The following is a 15,126-nucleotide window of genomic DNA, read 5'->3' as shown; positions in this document are numbered from 1 at the left end:
ATTTGCTGATTTGGTGCCGGATTCCAAGAAAATTCTCAAGTGAGAGTTAGTTTTGATAAAAATAGAATATATTACTTAAAAGAAATATGGAAATATCATTTAAAATCTAGGACGGATTATCATATATAGTATTATAGATCATCAGATAGAGAATTCAGCGCGACAGTGGTCCATTGCACGTAATAAGGAAAGTTATATTTCGGCGGTAGTGCTACTGTTTTAGTTGACAGAAATTCCGTTATCGTAATTCATAAGGGCAGCACTGAACGGTTGAGATATAACAATGTCTCACTAATCTACTGTAGCATGCGAGAGATCTTTTTCTCGGAGATTTTCAGATCATGTATTAATCAATATATTCTACTAACGGAGTAGTTTGCACTTTCCTCAGATCACACGGGACCAATAAATTTCACTTGTCATTCATGTACTTGGGGATATGTTATTAAAGTAGTTCCAGAGCCACGGCGAGAAAGCGTCAAAGCTTATGGTCGAGTTTCCAGAAACAATGGTTTTGATCAGTCCTCATCTGCAGTGAATAATTAAAATGCACCCTAAGATAGAGCAATAAATATATAAATATCAAATCCTGTTAAATAATTCAATAAATTTATTAATAGTTATTTGTTTTTGGTCAACACTCACAAAATTCACACTAACAAATCTATCAACCACAAAGGTTTAATGTGTTGAACCTACAAATCGATGGCTACATAGTCAATACGTTTTGTGACAGGAACTAGCACAGATCAGGCAAAAATCCGAATTTGGAAAATCTATTGTTCAAATTTAACTGATGTTAGAAAATTATTTATATTACAGAAAATATTATTATTACACCTAAATATGAAAAGGTTTCTGCCTAATTGATGAATTACACTAATTAGTAATCATTAAACGGCTGCAGCTCCTGATATAATTTCGATCAATTCCCTAGTGATCACTGCCTGTCTTGTTCTGTTGTATGTCAATGTCAACTTGTCAATCATTTCACCTGAAATTACACAATCAGAGTTAGAGAATGAACAATTTCGTTTTGAATCTAGAGCTTTGTAAAATGCTGAAAGCCAAAAACCCTGGTAGTAAAAGGAAATTGTGAGTCAAACAGTACACTTCAGATCAGGCAAACCTCACATGGCCCATAGTGGACTTTTTAGGCAATGGTGCCCTTTTTCAAATAAGGACAAATATCTTTCTTTTTTATTAATTACGCAATTTATACATTATGACAACAATTCAGACTAAAACAGTATATTTTAGAGTGGAATTACAGCATTAACCTCTATAAAGCAAGTATAATGCATACGTTATAGGGACCATACTATGGTCCAGGTTTGTTAATTAGGTTTTTAAATCTAGTAGATTTGACCCCCTTGTTACAAGGTGACACAGGTGTACAGGTTATGTAACTGACCGGCATTCTTGGTAGCGCTGTCCATGGCAGTCATACGTGAGCTCTGTTCGCTGGCCGCAGATTCTTTCATAGCGTAATAGATCAAACTAGTTAGAGCGTATTCGTTATAACAGCGCATGACATCCTCGTCGAGACTGTCATACAGACTGAGTTTCTCTGCATCATTAACCTGAGCTGGTGTATACACAGGCATCGCAGTCGTGTTGTAAGAAATTACCGATCTACAATGTAACAAACAGCATTTAGTAGAAAATTTGAGAGTAATTTGTCCAATTCTGTCGTGTTCTGATTGACTGAAATGGCCATTTTTGGGACGATAAAGAATATAATAGTTTACATGCAATATTGGTCACTCAGTGTAATTCGGGACCAAGCGTTTTAGTACAGATCATGTGATGCACGGATAGTAGACAATTCGTAGTTCTACAAATTCAATCATAATCCACATAAACTATGATTTAAGCACATAAGCAGTATGATACTTGATTAACTGATGTTTAGATTGCCTACTAAAAATCACATGCTTACAATTGAAGAAACTTGGAAAGTAACCTGAAACCAGGACTATCATTAGGAGGTCAAAGACAGTCAACACTAGTCAGTCTACGCTATTGTATTTTTTCACTACAAATCTCATCCTCCCTCTGCAGGGACTCGAACCTGATGGCATCGCTACACTCAGCCACGGCACGAACCCCTGCATCAGTAGACCGGGTGCGCAGGTTCATGCGCAGCTTTCCGAACGAAAACTGGCGGCACCAATCAGATTGCTCGTTGTATAATCGTTGAGGCAAATTTCAAGGAAGAACTATAAATGGGAAAACCCGGGCTAAAATAAAACGGGATTTCTGATTGGTAAAAATCACATCATCTGAACTGCGCATGTATCTGCGCACACGGTCGATTATGGCAGGGTTTCGTGCCGTGGCAATCTCGATGCCATCAGGTTCGAATCCCTGCCGGGGGAGGATGTACAAATCTATATTCTTACAGCTGATAGGGATTACACGAAAGGTTTTACTGAGTGATGGGACCACGTATCAGACACAGAAACTTAAGAAGAATGATGATAGTTAAATATTCAGATTAAGCACTTAAAAGTTTACTGAACCAGGGATGATTTAAACCAGGTTGACTGCAAAACAATTTTCACTTACTTGAAGATATTGTAGTAGAGCGTACCGAAATCATACTCAAAGCCGCAGTTCATCAGCTCATTGGCGATAATTTTTGCATCGGCAAAAGTAGCAGGCTTCTTTCCGATATCAGTAAAGTGCATCAAAATCTTATCACTGAAAAGCCTGTAAATAAAATGATGAGGTTTGAAAATACTCAAATTTCCGTCATGAAAAACTCCACGCTAATCCTAACTGCAGGGCTTACCCCTGTAATTGAGCTTTGCTTTTATCTCCGACGCAAATAATCTTGATATTGGTCGATTCACCGGCATCTTTTACATATGCCTTGATAGCACGACATATATTCGAATGACAAGCTCCGCATAAACCTCGATCGGAAGTCATCGCAACCAACAAATGATTCGGTTTCGCTTCATCCTGGGTTACGCCAGCCTTTTCGTAGAATTCTTTAACGAGACAATGAAAATAAGAATACAATATTGATGCGTATAATATATATAGAAAAGCATTCACATGATAGGGACAGTTTAAAGGGGGAAGCACCAGGGCACGTAGATTTGCCGCCTATAAGTGTCGGGAAAAAATTCTAGACCAACCTTTCAAGTACATTGTGTGTTGAAATATTTCTATCTTTTTTTAAATTTTCTTTTGAAAAAACAATGGTTATCACACAGGATTGATTCAATGCTCTCAGTCTCAAAATACTATTTTGAATGAACTTTTTATTAATTCAACTATCAGATTTTTAATAAGTTGAAATACGGTTGTTCTTGCATGAAAGTGGATTGTTGTATAAAGGATCATTTAAGTTAGCTGTTCAATTTTGTCATTTTGAGCACAGATTTATAGGTTGTTTTGCTTATATTGTCTGTCTTACCCTTTGCGCCAAGACCATATTCACGTGCCGGTCTCAATTCACGTTCAGCCTTGTTAAACTTGGCGGCGGACACCATCTTCATTGAAGCCGTGATTTTCTGGATATTTTTAACTGACTTCAAACGCACAGCAACTATATCGAAGAAATGAAAATATCATTTAGCAAGCAGTCTACACTGACTTAATTTTTCAATTGACAAATGATAATACGATTCATGAAACTTACTGTCTTTTAACGTGGCCATATATCTGACCTGGGTGCTGGAAAGAAGAATTAAATGGCTTAGTGTTAGCAGGATAAACCAATCAAGATTATTCATACTATCAATTATTCAATGGATTTATGACATAACGCTGATAAGCCATCATCCGAATGCATGCATGCGCACTGGCAAGCGAGGTTTGGAAAATCGCTCATGATCAAAAAGGTTTCAGTATTCAAAATAGGCGTTCAGAACTAACATTTTAATTACGCAGATTGATAATTTATCATATATAGAACCTACCCAATAGGCTTGATGGCCGTAGCCGTCCTGCCGAACATGATTATAGGCGTTTAGGAATGGAAAAAAATTAGCAGGACACCGCCACAGAAATGGAGGACACCGACAAGCACTTGTTAGATGGCGCCACATTATGGACGTCAAACTAGTACTGAGAAAGAATTTTCACTCTTTCAAAAAATAAACATTATATATAATATATATACTCATATAATAATGAGTATATTCATCATCGAAGATTTATTGTTTAAAGAAAATTAAAGAAATGATATCTATAAAGCAGGGAATCAATAAACGACATTTGGGGGCCTACTAAAGGCATTGCGCAAAAAGTCACCGGCTAGTGGCGCTATCTCTCAGTTGTCATTGAAACTACATTTGTTTCAATATGGCGACCAATGGTTTTTCGAATCGAGACGAAAATCTTCTCCTTTTGACAGATTCGTACAAGGTAATACGTTATTTATTTACATTGTCATTTGAGGCTAGACATAACTACAGTGGAACTTCCGAATTTAGTCCCTAGGTCTATCAATCTGCTGCTAACTTGGCTTAAAACATGTCAAAAACAATTTAAACATGCTGAATTTGTCATGATTTTGCTCGGTCGAACAAAAATGCATTCTTCATTAACGTATATGCTCTATTGACTCTCTATACACAGTCACCTTTTACTAGACCAAAACTATTTTTGAATGTTCTTATTTCAGGTGACTCATCATCTCCAGTATCCTCCCGGTACAAGCCATGTATTTTCCTATTTTGAATGTCGTGGTGGGAAATTTCCGGAGACGGTATTCTTTGGTCTGCAATATCTGTTAAAACGCTATCTAGTGGGACCAGTTGTTACAAAAGAAAATATCGAGGAAGCAAAGGAACATTACAATCTGCATTTTGGACAAAATGTGTTCAATGAGGAAGGTTGGAACTATATCTTAGAGGTAAAAGGGCTCGTTATGAAATTTTTGGTAACTGGCTTAGTGAACGAGCTGAATATCATTGAGCATTCTTGTTTACAGAAACATGGCGGTCATCTACCTATAAGAATCAAAGCTATTCCAGAAGGCACTGTAGTGCCATATAAAAATGCACTGATAACAGTAGAGAACACAGATCCAAAATGTTACTGGTTAACAAATTATATTGAGGTAAAAAATCTGTCGGTGGTGATGTGCAATACAAGTCTTGATTCTATTCATTCCTTCTACATTCCGGTATACTGTGTATTTATTATCATTTTTTGCCAGTAGGAATTAATTCAGCTTATTTCTAATAGCTTCTAGTAAATCAATACATTGATTCCTTGTATACAGCGTTCTATTAAATCAAAAATCAATTCATAGTCGTATATTGCATAATGTATGCTGTTCTAGCAATCAATAGGCCCCTATGAGTTAATAAAATCCTTTAGGAGTATTAATAGTTGTGCCCACCACTATGCTTTTCCTAGTGTATGTAGGGCTTGGAACAATGTTTCAACAGATTGGTAATATATTAAATTCTTGTATTTGCACTAGGCAACACAAAGTGGAAATTTAATTTGTCGGTGACTTTTTCAGATTGGCCCACATCATACGCCATCTACTGATAAATAAATAAACTAAATATCAATGTATTGAAACAGCCGTGACCTCATTCGTCACCCCAATAAAACTGAAATACTAAATCTATTCATACAGCTCAATTAAAGTATGCCAGAGTAATCATAAAGAATAGGCAATGTTGGCAGTGCTGCCAATTACCAAAATTAAGCCATGAACTATCTATAAGATTTATTTAGCCATACTCACCTCTGAGTTGGTAAAAAAATTAATCAATACGACAAGAGCAAACCTCAATATTTCTTGGTGAAATATTAACCGATATATTAATGGAAGGTTCTTGGCTGTGATTCATCACGGGTCTTCAGCTAGTGAAATATATTTCCTGGCATTCATATCTGATCTTTTATCATTCGAATTATCCTATTCAATCCATATATAATACCGCTTAGTTGTCATCGTTTTATCAAGATGCTTGGTATATGTATTACCATTAAACTTTAGAGAAACTGAGCTCAACCCTAAGTTGTGTATCATCATTTTCCACTGATTGAAGGTATAATTTTCTTAGGTTTGACTTGTATTGAGATAATCAATGATTATTGCTTGTGCTAGGTTGATATGATATGTACGTAAATGAAAAATTGTAAGACAGACTGTTTATTTATGCTTTAGAACAAATCTTAAAAGTTTTGACTCAATCATTCAATTCCAGACTCTGATTGTTCAAGTATGGTATCCAGTTACAGTAGCAACCAACTCGAGGGCTATGAAATTAGTTATTGCGAAATATTTATCTGAAACCGCTGACACAATGGATGGGATCTATTTCAAACTACATGACTTTGGTTTTAGAGGTTCAACATCAGTTGAGGTATTTCAGTTCTATTTCACTTTCACTGTAACCCCTGAATTCAGTCATCAGTTCAACCTAACGTAATTAAAGAATATCAGTAGAGATTTGATGTCAATACTTTTATGGTGTTATACTTCTAGTCTGCTGGTATAGGAGGTCTAGCTCATTTAGTGAATTTCAAAGGAACAGATACTCAAATGGGAAATGTGTTTGGTAAAAGATACTACCATTGCCCGATGGCCGGGTTTTCAATCCAAGCTACAGAGCATAGGTATGTAGTTCACATCCATACAACTTTGATAAAAAGTGTCGGAATAATTTTTTGGAACGTGTGTTGATTTAATCATTCGTATGTCATTTTCAGTACAATAACTACATGGGGAGAGGATGGTGAGAAGGATGCATTCCGTCATTTTTTGGAGATATTTCCGGATGGTCTTTTAGCCTGTGTCAGCGATAGTTACGACTTGTTTCGTGCTTGCGATCAGTATTGGGGACAGGATCTCAAGGATCTTATCGTTGAAAGAGGAGAACGCGGAGGCTCTCTCGTCATACGCCCCGACTCTGGCGATCCACCCGAGATCGTGGTCAAGGTTTGTAAAAGAATAAAGTTGGCAGGTAAAATTTCTACCCGATCCAACACATTCTGATTTTTTCTTTTCAAATCAACAGTTGTTGGAGATACTCGGAAAGCGATTTGGCTATGAAAACAACAGCAAAGGATTTAAAGTTTTACCGAAGTATCTACGAGTGATTCAAGGAGATGGAATTAACTTCGAGTCTCTCGGATTAATCATGGAAAATATGAAAACACACGGCTGGAGCGTAGATAATATATCGTTTGGCAGCGGCGGCGGTTTACTGCAGAAAGTAAATCGTGATACTCAGAAATGTGCTTATAAATGCAGTTTCGCAATCGTCAATGGAAAACCAGTAAGTAGAAGATGTACAATCCTTGAAACTATTCGACAATTTGCCGACTGACTGATGATTTACTTGCCTGTCGTTTCATGTTTAAGTATTTATGTTGAATGTGGAAAATTTATAATTATGTCAAACTGCCTTTGACCATTTTGGTAATGAAGTTATGCATTAAAATGAATTTTATATCATTCAAATCAATTTTAGGTAAATGTGTATAAAGACCCGATTACCGATCCGGGTAAAAAGTCTAAAAAAGGAAGATTGTCTCTTGAAATACGCGACGGAAAATATGTTACAATGGTTGAGGGAAGTGGTGATCCAAAAGATGTAAGTTTCATTTTGAAAAAATAATAAGTGGAACATAGTGCAAATTAATTGAAATTTAAGTTGGCTTGTTCTGTATTCATTTTTTATCAATTTTTGCGACATTTTTTGGGTTTTTTTCAGGATCTTCTTGAGACGGTCTTTGAAAATGGAAAATTGCTCAAAGATTACACCCTAGACGAAATCCGAGCCAGGGCAGAACTTGAGATTGTCAAAAAGCATATAACATAACGATTATTATCTTGCTATTACATTTGATAAAACTTGCCTCTGACAAAATTCTTAAAATAACAACTCCAATTCGAGTGATGATGCCTCATCATTGCTCCAACTGCCTTGGAATATTGGTTTCCCTATAATGAGTAAGTGGATTGATCCCTTGAAACCTGAGGCAAGCAGAGTCTACTAAGTAGAATGTTCATGTGCAATGTATTTATTTTATTGATGTGCTATGATAAATTCTTGCATTCAAGAGAGAGAGAGAGAGAGATGGTTGTTAGTAAACTCCAACTAGAATATTAAAAGAATAACTTTTGCTAAAATAGATCTTGTCTAAGTGAAGTATTGAATATCATATTCTGTATCTTACAGTGTTTATGATTCACATTTGAGAATCTCGTCGGTTGTAGAAATAATGAATTGCGTTCCTTTGCTGCATATTTCATGCAAAGGTATTAGTGCCAAATCCCTAATCTAATGCATGCACATGTACTTATTTTCATCTATTTATTTTCAATTAAATAAAAATAAACCACACTATACCTAACTACCACATTACCATTTTGTAAAGACGTACCAGTGTGCATAAAAGATTTTGTTTTCAATTAATTCTATTAAATGAATGTTCGTGAATTTTTTAAAACCGACTCAAATATTGACTCAAAAGCTTTAACCATTTACTTTGAAATTTCGCCAGTTTGTAGATTTTTGCTTCTATATTCAAACTTGGTTCTAGATGTAAACTTCGTAATACCTTCCATCCATACAGCTCAAAACATTGGAAACTAGTTTTCCTCATGAATATATTTATACTTATGAAATTATGATTTATGACACCGGTATGAGTAATAAAAAAAAACAATTGAAATCAAATGTTAATTATTTATTGAAAACATCTGAGTAATTAAAGAAAGTGTTTGGATTGTTCTGTGAATCATCAGGACTAACGGGTAGTAATGTGTATTTATTGTTTTCTATGGATGATTTGTTGACCTGATATAAGATAGAGAACTGTGTATGTATTTTAATATATTTTCCCATCTGATCCTGAAATAGTGGGTTTGTATTACTTTTACCTAATTGAGATGAGTAGAATGGAGTGTATCTATGAAAGTATTGATTCATTTCCATGAGTCAAATAAGAGGGATTATCTGCATTCTGCGTGCCAAAATCCACATGTATATAGTCTATTTATGTCTAGGCTTTATTATTATTTATTATCATTATTATTATTGATTAATGTATCGTCATTGTTAGTACTGATACGTTGTTTTTGTTAGAAATAGAAGATGTACTGGTATTGTTTCCTGCACGGCAGCTAAAACGCCATTTTAGTTGGTTCTATGAACGACTTCTTTGAGTTCAGATGTTAGTTCTGAGAAATGAAAAAATTGGGAAGTGAGACAAAAAATGTCCTAATGTCCGCATACATATGTTCGATACTGGTTTGGTACTTATTGTATATGTATGAACAATAGATATAAAGTTAAAACGCAAACTGATCTCCTTTGATTAAAAAAAATCTTCATTTTTACATGGGATTGCGGAAATAGGGTGTATTGCTGTAGTTGGAGTTCTCGGAATTGTTCGGTATCTTCATTTTAAACATTCCAATAGGCAAATTAGCAGAATTAAAAAGAAATCATGTTAAATCAAGTTCGTGTTTGCGTTGGTGATTTATCATATATCAAATTAATGTTTCAAGTTTGTGAGGATATGTTGAGGAATAAGAAACAATAAAATTTAGTAGCCACCAGCAGGTTATGGATATTCCTGGCTCTCTTTTGAATCGATATCACCTTTTATCGTTAAATCATTGAAATTAGGGTATATAGTCTAACGAACGTTACAGCATATCGACAGTAGTTGATCTGCTTATCGTGTATTCATGAAATGAAATTAATCACTGTTTTTGTTACGGTAGTGACTGGCTTTTAATTAATCACCCTCTGTATAATTTTCTACAAAAATAAACTACTGAGTGAAAAATTACGTTTTTCTTGTTTTGTTCTCAATTCACGCGTTGACGATTGTGGGAATATAAAGTGCATTATAATAATTGATGATAATTGCTCGAACTTGGATGTACCCACTGTGCAGAATAAAGCGACAAATATAACTTATTAAACAAAAAAAGAACAAACAATTAAAACTCAATTTTAGATGATATTTCCAGCAACCAGTACTACCAAAAATTCATAAAGACTAGTCTTTATGAATTTTTGGTACTATTGATGACACATACCAGCATATGAATATTAAGTACAGTACAGTAAAGCTGGTATTATTCAATGTACCAGATAGCACGTCTATTTTTGAAATACATTTTAACTTTATATATCACGACATCATCTTTTAATGCATCTAATCAAAAATTCTCTTTATGTATTTTTGATCTAATGTTACAACGCTAATGTATTTTCGAGCCACTATCGAGTATCAATACTAGAAATGCCATTAGTTTCATTTCTAAGCTAGAACAATAATATAAACACGAAATCTTATTGAAATCAGTACTAGCACGCACTCGTGGTCATATGTAGCGTGATATTCCTGGGCGAAGAGAACCGAGATGATGAATTTGAAACCATGAATTATTCTCCACACGCGCCACCATACGTGGCTCGACCGTGGTACACTACTTTATTCATCGAATCGCCGCGAAACAGCCCCTGGATCGTTTGTCAGGTTCAAATCTACGTGTTGCCTGTGATAGCTGTGACTGGACTTTTCGGCAATATTTCCAGTTTTCTAGTCATGACGAGCAAGCGTTTTCGCGTGTATTCGTATTCGCAATATCTGGCTGGTCTGGCCATAGCCGATACTTTCACGTTGCTGGGTTATACTGCACCTTTCGTCAACTACCTATTGTCACCACGAATAATCATTTTTACGAGCGATATTGCTTGTTTTATTTACGAATACAGTGGTCAGACAGTCGACACCATCAGCTCCATGTTGGTTGTCATCATCACCGCTGAACGGTTTGCCGTTGTCGTTTGGCCATTCACAGCGAAAACTATTGCAACACCTGCATTTTCACGTAAAGTCATGCTAATCCTGAGTTCTACCATTTTTTCAACCTATATGTTACTGATATTCAAAGCCGTTGGCTACGACGAGACAATAAGTATGTGCGCTTTGCTTCATTTCTGGGGCGTTATCTACCTAACCGTGGCGCCTATGGCCACAATATACATTCCGATTGTCAGCATCTTGACTCTGAACGTACTGCTCATAAAACTTTTACGGAACAGCGAATCCTTCGCAAAAAGTTCTAAGAAATCAGCTGCCACACGGAAAGCTTCAATTCTGGTGTTGACTGTGTCGTTCTTGTTCGCAATATTGACATTTCCATGCGCCTCAGTCGTGGTGATAACTACTCACCTGGAGATTACCCACCTGGCAGCATCCGTCGTCGGTACCGTGTATGCCGCTAATTCCGCCATCAATTTTTACGTTTATCTATTAGCAGGTGACGAAATAAGGCTTTACGTAATTCAGCGAACGAAACAAATTTTGAAAATAACCAAACAACCGTAAAAAATGAAATATACGTAGATATGTTTATATATCGTTTTTTCTATAAACAGAAGGTCAACGTCATTTATGACAAAGTACTTTTGACCAAATATAATAACCATCCTAACATTTTTGACATGCTGCTACTGACTCGAAAATGGTTAATGATCATTCTAACCCATGGTCATTTGAATCAGGGACGAGTTGACTTCTTCTACGTCAAGACTTGATATCGCCTTATCAGAGCCGGTCTTGGTCGTGCAGGACGGAGCTATGTTCGGACACGACATTAACTTTACCGATACAGTCTTTGAACCGGCGCTAAGCATTCTGTCGCAGACACCATCAACTGAAAAAAACTGGGACAACTGTTGAGCTCTATAGAAAACATGATGTTGAATGCCTCCATTCATTAATGGAAAATTAAAACTAAAAATCATCGATAAATGTGCATGTACCAACTAGACGTCTTCGTTCCAGGCATGACTTTTATCAACTGGTGAAACCTAATAGTACATGTATAGAAATTTTGCTAATTTTGCTAAATTTTTTAATTTGCTGCTCCTATACTTTGGAAGGGTCTGCCTAGTCATATTAGATCTAGTCCTACAGTCGGAACATTTAAATCAAATCTGGAAACGCATCTTTTTAAACGAACCTACTTTGTCTTAATGTTTTTAACAAATTGGTAATGATCCGTCATCTTGAAGTCGAGTATTTCACCTATGATTGCATCTTAAATCTATTTTCTAATTTTAGTAAAGCGCAGAGAATACTGTGTAGACATTACGCTATATCAAGAAAATGAATTATTATCATTATTATCAAAAATACATCCTCTTTATGTATTTTTGTTATTATCAATAAACTAACAAGAATTTTTTTTAGAAATTTCAGAATTGTCAAATTGAGGTTCAGTTGAACTGGATCTGTCAAGGTTTATTTGGACCCCATCAAGAAACTCGTCACGAAACTTACCTTGAATCGGGAAATTAAAGAATTCGCTCGCTTCGTAGATTTCAGTGGCTGTGTCAATTTTACAGTCCTGGTTGTCTACTTGAATAACGTATCTGAAACAGTGCGGATAGCTGCCACATTTGACACGCGACCCGACTGACGTAAACCGAATTCTCAGCCCAGACGTAGAACTTGCCTTCGTGTATGACATAGACTGAAATATATTTATATATCCAAAGATTATTTTTTCGAAGAAAGCTTCTTAGCAATCTGAGATACAGTGCAGTTACTCACGATAACGACGTTGTTCAAGTTCAGCTGTTTAACATTAGAAAACGTTAGCTGTTTGAAGTTAGCCTTTCCAAGAGACGAAATCACCGAACTTCCTGGAACATCAAGAAAATGTTTCATTCATCATTTACATGTTGCAAATCCTATTCTGACCATCAACGCCGATTGTTTGAAAAGTTGATAAACGTTAAGTATGCATAGTTAAGACGAATGGTACATCGAAGGTTAACTTAATACAAAGAACGAGCTTTCGATACTGTAGCAGTATCTTTTTCACGCTATAGCCGCGATCACACGGAGACGATTTGGCCCGGGCCAAATTGGCACGGATCAGGCTCGGGCTAAATTGTGATGGTGGCTTAAAACTGACCTGCATTTGGTTCATATTCTTCTATGATAACTCTTGGTATCGAACCATAGTTAATTTTCGGTATGGATGCAGTCGACCCACTGTTGCTCACATCAAAAGTGATCTCTATGATTCCTTTCGACAACCCCTTACAAATACCACTCACTTATATAATAGAAAAAAATGTATATTGTATACTATATGATATGTTAAGAACCTCTGATTGGAATGTAAGGTGTTTTTATCAATTACATATTATTTACCTACTACGTTTCTAGCTCTATCGCTTTTATCATACGAACCAATCGATGATTTTATCGGTCCAGGATTCGTGCAGTCAGCTTTGTTGAATTTTAACTTCAGGATTTTCCACGACCCGAATCCACTACCATGAAACGTTCCGATTGTTCCGAACATCGAAACATGAAGATCACTCGTCATGCTGTTCTTCTTGAAATAAAAACTCTGCAAGACGAAGTTGATCATGAATGAATGGACTTATTTCCAAAAGATACACAAGATCCAAAATAAAGATAAAATTCACTGAATGTTTGAATTGCATATCTCCGCAACTTGCTATTCATCAATAGAACCTACGAATGTTTGAGACGCCGAGCTTGGGACATTTGGTGGTGATGAAAAGTCACTGGATGTTTCCAATAGGTACTGATAAGTAAGACGCCCAGTTGGCGTAGCTAAAAGAGGCACAAACAGAGAAACACTATAGTGTCTCATGCTACAGAAAACAAATGAAAAACCATGTAATTTTCTAGTGCTCAATAAGTGTTGTTTGTATCCTTAATTATCGAATGAATTGTGTATTTGTAACTAAAATGTAGAAAATGCAATAAATGGTATAAACATTACCGGATTTTGTGAGTTCCTCGACAATGATTCTTGATTTCACCCCGTATCCAGCTCTGAGTGTCCCAACAGATTTCGAAGGGCACGCTGCTGTGTGTACTTGTATGTCTACATTGCCCTTTGCTAGACCTTCGCAAATACCAGCAACTAAAGACAACACAATTGTCGAAACTGATGTTTCATTCAAATAACTATTGTGTATTAGACATTTCTTGCCCTTTAATGGACAAAATCTTAAAGTTATATTTGTTGATGCATCAGTTTTCACTAGTCTGATTCAAATTGCTAGAGTGCGGGAGCGTGTGAATCTGTTCCATTCCTTTTAAGCTTACCTGTGTGAGGGTTCATCATTTTCAAGTTATTCCCACCCTCGTAGAGAACGGTATCAATGGGGCCTGGGTTTGCGCATTCTTTGCTATTGAAAACCACATAAAATCTAGCACAGGCGCCGGCTGCGCTTCCAGTTCCCATCGGTATAGAAAATTTCACGAACAAAGCGCTGTCGGCTTCCTTTTTTACAATTGTGGAAAACATTCCGTTACCCTGAAAATAATGTATATATCTTACAAGAAATGTCGATTTAGCCCTCTCCAAAGGGGACAGAGAGGCTAAAATTATCCATGTCCTGTGCCTCATATATGTATATTTAAACATACCCATATATTTATCGGGAAATTCGAACCTTCTGCTGTTAGATCCATGGGAAAGTAGTATGTGTATTTAGGAACATAATAAGGTTTAGGTACTACCACTGGGCCGGTGGTGGTCGTCGTTAGCTAAAAGAGAGGTTGACTTCCAGATAATTGTTCAATAATATACATTTCGTTCTTTTCGTATCTAAAGCTAGGAAGGCTAGAGCGGAAATGTTAAACTAGAAAACATACTGTGGTGGTCGTTGTTGGTGGTGTAGTTGTCGTCGAGGTCTGAGTGGTTGTAGTTGTCGTGGTCAGTGGTGCGGTCGTGTATTTCGTCTGATTTAATAATTTACAGCAATATGCAAGAAAGTAAAGAAATAAAACATAACGAGCAAATCAATTTTTTCCATCAGTTTTCATATACATGTACATTCTAATCGAAATCTACAAAACATACTTAAGTTGAATGAAGTGTCGTGACAGCATATCCCGACAACATGCAACTCTTTTTCATTGTACCATCGAAAAAGCAAAAAACCTACCCATGTCTTCTGAGACATCCGACATTCCTTCGTGGCACTGTCGAACAGGAAACAATTACAGATTGGATCCTCGGTACATTTTACACCGCAATCCATCATCGATCTGCTATCAACTGCTTTCAAGATAGCGACCGTTTTCACCCCGGTCGAATTCGGCCATTTCTCGTAC

The 15,126-nt window shown here is 36.3% G+C and overlaps 3 protein-coding genes across 3 annotated transcripts; 1 reads left to right on the top strand and 2 right to left on the bottom strand.

The window, feature by feature from the left end:
• Window positions 1-594: 594 nt before the first annotated feature.
• On the bottom strand, window positions 595-4,055 carry LOC141901543 (ATP synthase F(1) complex subunit gamma, mitochondrial-like). Its single transcript, XM_074788852.1, has 7 exons — window positions 3,936-4,055; window positions 3,656-3,690; window positions 3,431-3,562; window positions 2,798-2,999; window positions 2,572-2,715; window positions 1,415-1,635; window positions 595-994 (listed from the first exon to the last, which is right to left on the bottom strand). The coding sequence occupies exons 1-7, from the start codon at window positions 3,971-3,973 to the stop codon at window positions 894-896; spliced, it is 873 nt and encodes a 290-aa protein (XP_074644953.1). The 5' UTR covers window positions 3,974-4,055; the 3' UTR covers window positions 595-893.
• A 260-nt stretch (window positions 4,056-4,315) lies between these two features.
• LOC141901569 (nicotinamide phosphoribosyltransferase-like) lies at window positions 4,316-9,746 on the top strand. The gene is made up of 9 exons (XM_074788892.1): window positions 4,316-4,383; window positions 4,643-4,873; window positions 4,952-5,080; window positions 6,189-6,347; window positions 6,470-6,600; window positions 6,694-6,922; window positions 7,002-7,262; window positions 7,458-7,580; window positions 7,701-9,746. The coding sequence occupies exons 1-9, from the start codon at window positions 4,321-4,323 to the stop codon at window positions 7,806-7,808; spliced, it is 1,434 nt and encodes a 477-aa protein (XP_074644993.1). The 5' UTR covers window positions 4,316-4,320; the 3' UTR covers window positions 7,809-9,746.
• A 1,746-nt stretch (window positions 9,747-11,492) lies between these two features.
• On the bottom strand, window positions 11,493-13,357 carry LOC141901269 (uncharacterized). The gene is made up of 5 exons (XM_074788412.1): window positions 13,180-13,357; window positions 12,938-13,081; window positions 12,571-12,662; window positions 12,298-12,490; window positions 11,493-11,668 (listed from the first exon to the last, which is right to left on the bottom strand). The coding sequence occupies exons 1-5, from the start codon at window positions 13,355-13,357 to the stop codon at window positions 11,493-11,495; spliced, it is 783 nt and encodes a 260-aa protein (XP_074644513.1).
• Between the last annotated feature and the right edge of the window lie 1,769 nt (window positions 13,358-15,126).

This window comes from Tubulanus polymorphus, chromosome 3 (genome assembly GCF_964204645.1).
Source record: "Tubulanus polymorphus chromosome 3, tnTubPoly1.2, whole genome shotgun sequence".
Lineage (NCBI taxonomy): Eukaryota > Metazoa > Nemertea > Palaeonemertea > Tubulaniformes > Tubulanidae > Tubulanus > Tubulanus polymorphus.
This window is presented reverse-complemented; position numbering and strand designations above follow the sequence as displayed.

Bases quoted from the DNA above. Each gene is read 5' to 3' on its own strand.
- LOC141901543 (XM_074788852.1), bottom strand. From the start codon at position 3,973: ATGTTCGGCAGGACGGCTACGGCCATCAAGCCTATTGG. The intron at 3,691-3,935 runs GTAGGTTCTATA...TCTTCTTTCCAG, and splicing joins ACGGCCATCAAGCCTATTGG to CACCCAGGTCAGATATATGG. The intron at 995-1,414 runs GTCAGTTACATA...GTGTAATTTCAG, and splicing joins CAGCGCTACCAAGAATGCCG to GTGAAATGATTGACAAGTTG.
- LOC141901569 (XM_074788892.1), top strand. From the start codon at position 4,321: ATGGCGACCAATGGTTTTTCGAATCGAGACGAAAATCTTCTCCTTTTG. The intron at 4,384-4,642 runs GTAATACGTTAT...TTCTTATTTCAG, and splicing joins TTTTGACAGATTCGTACAAG to GTGACTCATCATCTCCAGTA. The intron at 6,923-7,001 runs GTTTGTAAAAGA...TCAAATCAACAG, and splicing joins CACCCGAGATCGTGGTCAAG to TTGTTGGAGATACTCGGAAA.
- LOC141901269 (XM_074788412.1), bottom strand. From the start codon at position 13,357: ATGACGAGTGATCTTCATGTTTCGATGTTCGGAACAATCGGAACGTTT. The intron at 12,491-12,570 runs GTGAGTAACTGC...AATATATTTCAG, and splicing joins ACTTGAACAACGTCGTTATC to TCTATGTCATACACGAAGGC. The intron at 11,669-12,297 runs GTAAGTTTCGTG...AGTTTTTTTCAG, and splicing joins CTTTAATTTCCCGATTCAAG to TTGATGGTGTCTGCGACAGA.